Source organism: Prunus persica, chromosome G1 (assembly GCF_000346465.2).
Source record: "Prunus persica cultivar Lovell chromosome G1, Prunus_persica_NCBIv2, whole genome shotgun sequence".
Classification (NCBI taxonomy): domain Eukaryota; kingdom Viridiplantae; phylum Streptophyta; class Magnoliopsida; order Rosales; family Rosaceae; genus Prunus; species Prunus persica.
The window spans coordinates 10,850,298-10,857,575 of NC_034009.1; the positions used below are offsets into that span (position 1 = coordinate 10,850,298).

At 36.7% G+C, this 7,278-nt stretch overlaps 1 protein-coding gene across 2 annotated transcripts; it reads left to right on the top strand.

Annotated features, from left to right (window-relative positions):
* Window positions 836–6,937, top strand: LOC18788148 (cullin-1). 2 transcript variants are annotated; one of them, XM_007226930.2, is made up of 20 exons: window positions 836–1,298; window positions 1,700–1,876; window positions 1,988–2,087; window positions 2,467–2,652; window positions 2,931–2,978; window positions 3,063–3,266; window positions 3,359–3,436; window positions 3,579–3,668; window positions 3,779–3,859; window positions 3,985–4,047; window positions 4,147–4,182; window positions 4,257–4,343; window positions 4,436–4,585; window positions 4,696–4,751; window positions 4,846–4,966; window positions 5,084–5,245; window positions 5,354–5,497; window positions 5,636–5,854; window positions 5,949–6,116; window positions 6,216–6,937. In XM_007226930.2, the coding sequence occupies exons 2-20, from the start codon at window positions 1,737–1,739 to the stop codon at window positions 6,315–6,317; spliced, it is 2,235 nt and encodes a 744-aa protein (XP_007226992.1). In that variant the 5' UTR covers window positions 836–1,298; window positions 1,700–1,736; the 3' UTR covers window positions 6,318–6,937. The 2 variants fall into 2 exon arrangements, with proteins under 2 accessions (XP_007226992.1, XP_020421746.1); XM_020566157.1 differs by lacking the exon at window positions 836–1,298 and having other exon boundaries at window positions 1,830–1,901.

Here is a 7,278-nt window from a genome sequence, read left to right on the forward strand (position 1 = left end):
AAATTAAATTCAAAAGGACTAGTTGTCATTTTTGGATTTTTTTTTTGGATTTGTTTATAGAAATTAAATAGTGTAGGGTTTATTTATTGTTTTAGTGCTAAGAATGGGTATATGACTAAATATCTCTTGTTTTTATTGGCAATAGTGATGCTGATTGTGCACCTAGAGAAAATGAGGACATTTGTAGGTTTATTAAGTCACCATGACTTGGAGTATTTGTGCACTTGTGTTATATTTTTTTTTAATATTTTCTTTTATGCTCTATCAAACTAAGTTGTAAGTAATCTTATCTTGATGAAAACATCGGGCTTGAGCCATTTTAACAGATTTAGGGCCCGTTTGATAACCATTTCAATTTTAGTTTAATTTTCATTTTTTGTGCTAGAGTATAGAAAAAAAGAAGAGGGAGAATGGAAATGAGAATGAGAGTGGAGATGGAATTGAGAGAGAACGTGAGAGGAGAGGATGAGAGAGAGAAGTAATAAAAGTTAAAACAAAAACAAAAAACTGAAATCTATTTGAAAGTGTTTTCACCTTCAAGTTTTTGTTTTCACTTTTGTTACTCCTCCCTCTCATCATCTCTCTCAATCTCATCATCACTTTCATTCTCACTCTCATTTTTTTCTATATTCTAATACAAAAAATGAAAACTAAAAACTAAAATTGAAATAGTTATCAAACGAGCCCTTAATTTTTGTGCTTGATTTGGGAAATTTTCTCTAGTATATTTCTTCTCTTTGAGTTTGGATATTTTGGCTAGAGTTTCGTTTGCTCTTATTTTGGGACTTCTGATTTATTTCTTATTTTGACCGAGTGATTTTTAGTTTTTACTGGTTTTATCCATTTTCTTGTAGTCGAAATTTTCACCAAAAAACATAGATGATGAGCCACCAAACTTTATCACGAACCTCTTTATCCTACTGCCACAAACAATAAGTCCGAGAGGGGCTTTTAGACCCAAAATAATAATAAAATAATATAAAAAAAACATTTATTAAAAAAGGAAAAGAAGAACTGGCACCAAAACAAAAAAAGGAAAAGAAGAAAAAGCGAATTTAAAACAAAAAAGAAAAAATAAACACGATTGCAGAAGTAGAGGCAGTGGATCCGACACCGAAAGAGCTCCACATCTGAGATCACTTTACACCGCCAATTACCGAAACTCTTTTGTCACCCATTTTCCCCCTTTCTCGTCAATGCTCTATCGGACTTCGTCGTCTTCGTTCACCCTCTTCTTCTAGCCCTCTGCTCCCTCTCTCTGTCTTCTCCGATTAGAGTTTCTTCGCTTCCTAACTCAGGTGAATCCGTCCACTTACTTGTGATTCTTGATATTTATTCGGATCATGAATTCATTTATATGATTTTCTTCAACTTACTGTTAATTGTGAACTTGAGCTTGTCAGCATTGATTGGGGCTGTGTTTTTATCAATTTTGAGGTTGGAGTTCGATTCGGGAGGTTTGGAGTCTTGAGCTTTGTTTGATTGTTGAGAAATCGTGGGAAATCACTGTTTTTGAAATCTCTCCTGTGTTTTATTGGCTGCCAAACAGAGCATTTAGGGTTTATGGTTCTCCAGCTTCAAATTAGAGGGGAAGTTGATTGAACTAGTCGATTTAGGGTTTATTGTATGTCTTTGGTTTATGTATTGGGAAATTTGACTTTGTCTCAGTCTCTGACAATTCGGTGATTGAGTCTTGCAGATTTTCGTATTGCGGTTGAGAATTTGAGTGTGGGAAAATGACGATGAACGAGCGTAAGACAATCGATTTAGAACAAGGATGGGAGTTTATGCAGAAGGGGATCACAAAGCTGAAGAACATTCTAGAAGGATTGCCTGAGCCGCAGTTCAGCTCAGAGGACTACATGATGCTCTACACGTAATCTTTTATCGATTTTGTTGTGGTACTCATTGTCATTTTTGTTGGTTCTGTATGCTCCAAAGATTAATGTTGCTGATTGTGTTTTTGTTGTCTTTATTTTATTTGCAGAACCATATACAATATGTGCACTCAAAAGCCACCACATGACTATTCACAACAGCTCTATGACAAGTATAAGGAGTCTTTTGAAGAGTACATTACTTCGACAGTGAGGAAGCTTTTAGCTATTTTTGTTTTGTTCAATTCCCAACTCTTCCTACTGTGTAATATCGGTTGCATTGTTTACACTGTCACGAGCTCTGTTTTCTTAGGGTTTAGGCCTCAGATTGCATTGTTGTTTTGTTAAATTCCCAACTCTTAACCCTTTTTAAGCCTCAGATTGAGATTCTGTAATCTCCTGTCCTAGAACTATTAGAATTAAATTTATATTGATATGATATTCAATGTGATATGTGTAGTAAGGGCTAATGTCTGCCTTCCCCAACCCCTAGTGTTTGAGATATTGGACAATAGTTTTTTCCTTCTTTTCACTTACGGATGCTCTTCGTGATGCCTATTTCTAATATAATTTAATGTTATATGCTTAGGTGTTGCCATCTTTGAGAGAGAAGCATGATGAGTTCATGTTGAGAGAGCTTGTGAAGAGGTGGACAAACCATAAAATCATGGTTAGGTGGCTCTCTCGTTTCTTTCATTATCTTGATCGCTACTTTATAGCTCGAAGGTCGCTTCCTCCCCTAAATGAAGTTGGACTTACTTGCTTCCGAGATCTGGTAAGTCATGTTGGACCCTTACTCATCTTAAATCATGTTTTTCGGTGTATTCTTTGGATTGCCTCTTGAACCATAACCCAAACTGACTTCCATATACCCATTTTGATACTCCCATGTTGATACTTTCTTTTCTCTACTATCTGTTCTCCTCCCTCATCCCTAACCTAATTTTAGTAAAATTTGAATGAAAGATGTCCTCCAACCATCCTTTCACAGCTTGATGAGATTTTGTTGTGTAATAGATTGTAATATGATGGACATATGATTGTGGTTTTCAGGTCTACCAAGAATTAAATGCGAAAGTAAGAGATGCTGTAATATCTCTGGTACGTTTTCAATTTTACCAGAGCTGCATGTCCTACTAGTGAAGTTGTGGAATAAATATAATTGACCGTATTTTTTCAAATCAGATTGATCAAGAACGTGAAGGAGAGCAGATTGATCGAGCTCTATTGAAGAATGTTCTGGATATATTTGTTGAGATTGGAATGGGACATATGGATCACTATGAAAATGACTTTGAAGCAGACATGCTTAAAGACACTGCTGCTTATTATTCGCGGAAAGCTTCCAACTGGATCCTAGAAGATTCTTGTCCAGATTATATGCTGAAAGTAAACTTCATTATGCTTGTTTTATCACGTTAAAATGTATATGTGTCTATATGAAATTATCACCAATGGACTTTGTTCTTTCGAAATTTCAGGCAGAAGAATGTTTAAGGCGGGAGAAAGATAGAGTTGCTCATTACTTGCATTCTAGTAGTGAGCCGAAGCTGCTTGAGGTTTGTACTTTATTATTTCTTTAAATTCACCTTGTACGTATATCTAGTCTTTTGGAAATTGTAATTCTAGGTGATTTGGAATACAGTTATCTGTAGAATATGAATACCGGCTGTTAATATTGTTATTATTTTCTTAATGTAGAAAGTTCAACATGAGCTGTTGTCTGTGTATGCAACCCAACTACTTGAGAAAGAGCATTCTGGATGCCATGCATTGCTGCGAGATGACAAGGTACTCTCTGAGTCTGTTAAATTTACGGATTTGTTGATTAGATCGAAAAAAATCAGAAAAACCAGACAAATGTTGCTTTCTTCTTATCATTTTTCTTCTGTCTGTTTTAGGTGGATGATTTGTCAAGAATGTTCAGGCTATTTTCTAAGATACCTCGAGGCTTGGATCCAGTTTCAAGTATATTTAAGCAGGTTAGCGCTCTTCCTTTGTTTTTTTCTGGGTTATCTGGTGATATATATATATATATATATATATATATATCATTTTCTGTCTTTTCCTTCATTTTCTAAACATTACATGGCGTGCCATGATGCAGCATGTTACTGCTGAAGGAACAGCCTTAGTCAAACAGGCGGAAGATGCAGCAAGCAACAGGAAGGTTTGTGCCCTAACCTTCATTTGGTATAGATTATTTGCGTATGTCACGGTAATCGACAGTTAATTGTACTTGAATGCTGACTTCTTGTTCCCCCCACAGGCGGAGAAAAAGGACGTGGTTGGTTTGCAGGAACAGGTAATTTCATGAACATTGCACATCTAGAACTTTTGATTTGCTTGAGTGAAAGCTAATATGATTGTACTTTTCAGGTTTTCGTTAGAAAAGTGATTGAGCTTCATGACAAGTATCTAGCATATGTCAATGATTGTTTCCAAAACCATACTCTTTTCCACAAGGTTGGTATTTTAACAAGGTATTAAGGTTCTTATTGTCTCTACTGACTACTTGTGCATGTCTGATGGTTTTTTTTTTTTTTGCCAATCTGTAGGCCCTCAAGGAGGCTTTTGAGATCTTTTGCAACAAGGGTGTTGCTGGAAGCTCAAGTGCGGAACTACTTGCCACTTTTTGTGATAACATTCTTAAGAAAGGCGGGAGTGAGAAATTGAGTGATGAAGCCATTGAGGAGACACTTGAGAAGGTCTGGACTCTTGATGTGCCATTACATTTATTTATGTTACATAGAAATATTATTATTATTTTTTATTTTGGATAAACAATATTCATTAATAAATGCCAATCAAACTACAGGTAGTGAAGCTGCTGGCGTATATTAGTGACAAAGACCTATTTGCTGAATTCTATAGGTATCACTTCTATTTTTCAAATTGCTTGATTTCAATCAAATATGTTTGAAACTAGAAAACATTAGATTAACTTTAGATGTTTAATTGATGGCAGGAAAAAGCTTGCTCGACGTCTTCTGTTTGACAAGAGTGCTAATGATGACCATGAGAGATGTATCTTGACAAAACTGAAGCAACAATGTGGTGGTCAATTTACCTCAAAGATGGAGGGGATGGTCAGTTGCATTTGCTAATCCTTCGAGAAATGTTGTTTTGAATGTTCTGTTCATGTATTTCTGGGTTGCTACTGGGGATCTGACCAAAGAAAGAAAAATTGGTTGTTTTGTTTGCAGGTTACAGATTTGACATTGGCTAAGGAGAATCAAGCCAGCTTTGAGGATTATCTGAACAGTAATCCACAGGCGAATCCTGGTATTGATTTGACAGTTACTGTGTTGACCACTGGCTTCTGGCCAAGCTACAAGTCTTTTGACCTCAACCTTCCCGCAGAGATGGTACACAGATTCTACTGAGAAAATTTGAATTTTTTTTCCTAATAAAATTTATATCTGCTGGGTTAAGTATCTGATGATGTTGCTAACTTCGTATCACCCTTGCTTTAGGTTAAGTGCGTTGAAGTTTTCAGGGAATTCTATCAAACAAAGACAAAGCACAGAAAGCTTACATGGATGTATTCACTGGGTACTTGTAACATCAGTGGAAAATTTGAACCCAAAACCATAGAGCTTATTGTGACAACTTATCAGGTGATGTGTTCAACATTTTATTCCAACTTTCCTAATCCATAGATCTATTTTTCATATTTTCTTTTGGGGTTCTGAGATACAGTTTCTAGTAGAGATTTCTATATTTTCTAAGACTGATTTCTCTTAATCTTACTTTAGGCATCAGCCCTGCTGCTATTCAATACCTCAGATAGACTGAGTTATTCAGAGATCATGACTCAATTAAACTTGACTGATGACGATGTTGTCAGACTGCTCCATTCCTTGTCATGTGCCAAGTATAAGATCCTTAACAAGGAACCAAATACAAAAACTCTCTCTCCTACTGATTACTTTGAGTTCAACTCTAAGTTTACTGACAAAATGAGGAGGATCAAGGTACTTGGATCTTTTCACTGTCTCGTGTTCTTTTCTTGTCTTCTAATTTTGTGGTTTATGTGAGTGATGAGTTATCACTGTGTTCACCATGCAGATTCCCCTCCCACCTGTGGACGAGAAGAAGAAAGTAATTGAAGATGTTGACAAGGACAGGCGGTATGCCATTGATGCCTCAATTGTGCGTATCATGAAGAGCCGTAAAGTTTTGGGTCATCAGCAGTTGGTTATGGAGTGTGTAGAGCAGCTTGGTCGCATGTTCAAGGTTTGTGTAGTACTTATTTTTCTGCTCTTATAAGATATTCAGATCTTTTTTCTTGGTTCTAAACCTTTGGTGTTTATTTCACTCTCCCTCTCCTTTCAGCCCGACTTCAAAGCAATAAAAAAGCGGATTGAAGATCTAATCACAAGAGACTACTTAGAAAGGGACAAAGATAACCCCAATTTGTTTAGGTACTTGGCATGATGTGGTCTAGTGGATTATCCTTGAAATGAAGCGGTACTTTTTTCTGCTATAGTTTGCCCAAGAAGTGGGTCAGGCGGTTGAAAAAGCACAATCACATGTAAATGCCGGTGCACCAGTGACTAATAGTGATTGCTTAAAGCAGGAGCTGAGACTGCTCTGTACATTTTGCCCTTGGAGCAAGGTATGGCTGGCTACTATAGATAGTGCACCCTTGCTGGAGAAATTTGTAATTGACTTCATAATACGGTCCAGTGTACCACAGGACTGTCTGGTATCTTTGTTTAATTACCGCGATCTCCGTCGTCCCATGACTACATTTTCCGTTAATTGTTTTTTCACCCCCTCTGGAAGGAAAAGTGTACTTTCGTTCCCAGTATGTCCACTTGAGTTGTGCAATCTGACGATGGAATATAAAATTGATCAGGTGGATGCGTTCTTCTTTGATTGCGAAACGCATGGCTTGTAAACTCTGAATTTGTCTATAATCATCAGATACTTATGCACTTGTGCTTCACGAGTTGCTTGGTCTGACTCTTGTATATTAGTTCCGGTGATGCTCTTTTTTCTTTTCTGAAGTTGATGAATTTGAATAAGAATTTTCTCAGGAATGTTTTCGTTTTTATTCAGAAAAGTTAGACTTGGAAGAGAATAAAATCTCATATTCGGTAGGGATAACCCGTTTGGACTCTTCCGCGGATAATCCCAAAATTAAAAACCACTCATAATCTCAATCTGCAATTGGTTCCTCATGGCTTAATGCTTGTGAGAGTTGAGTTAAAAAAATATAAGCAGTGGGGGTTAAAAATGATTGCTAAAGGAGTTGATGTCATAATATTTGGCATCATTTCAACCCCGACATTGGGAGAGGTGGAAGCACCTTTCTCTGAGAGATTTGCATTGTTGGTCATAATATTTAGAACATGAGTGCTGTTTTGACCAAGTCGACACGCAATCAAATCTT

What these genes read in the sequence shown, in the direction of transcription:
- LOC18788148 (XM_007226930.2), top strand. Translation starts at nt 1,737, where the DNA reads ATGACGATGAACGAGCGTAAGACAATCGATTTAGAACAAGGATGGGAG. An exon ending in GTCCAGATTATATGCTGAAA is followed by an intron (nt 3,267 to 3,358) that starts GTAAACTTCATT and finishes TCGAAATTTCAG; the next exon opens with GCAGAAGAATGTTTAAGGCG. An exon ending in ACAAAATGAGGAGGATCAAG is followed by an intron (nt 5,855 to 5,948) that starts GTACTTGGATCT and finishes TTCACCATGCAG; the next exon opens with ATTCCCCTCCCACCTGTGGA.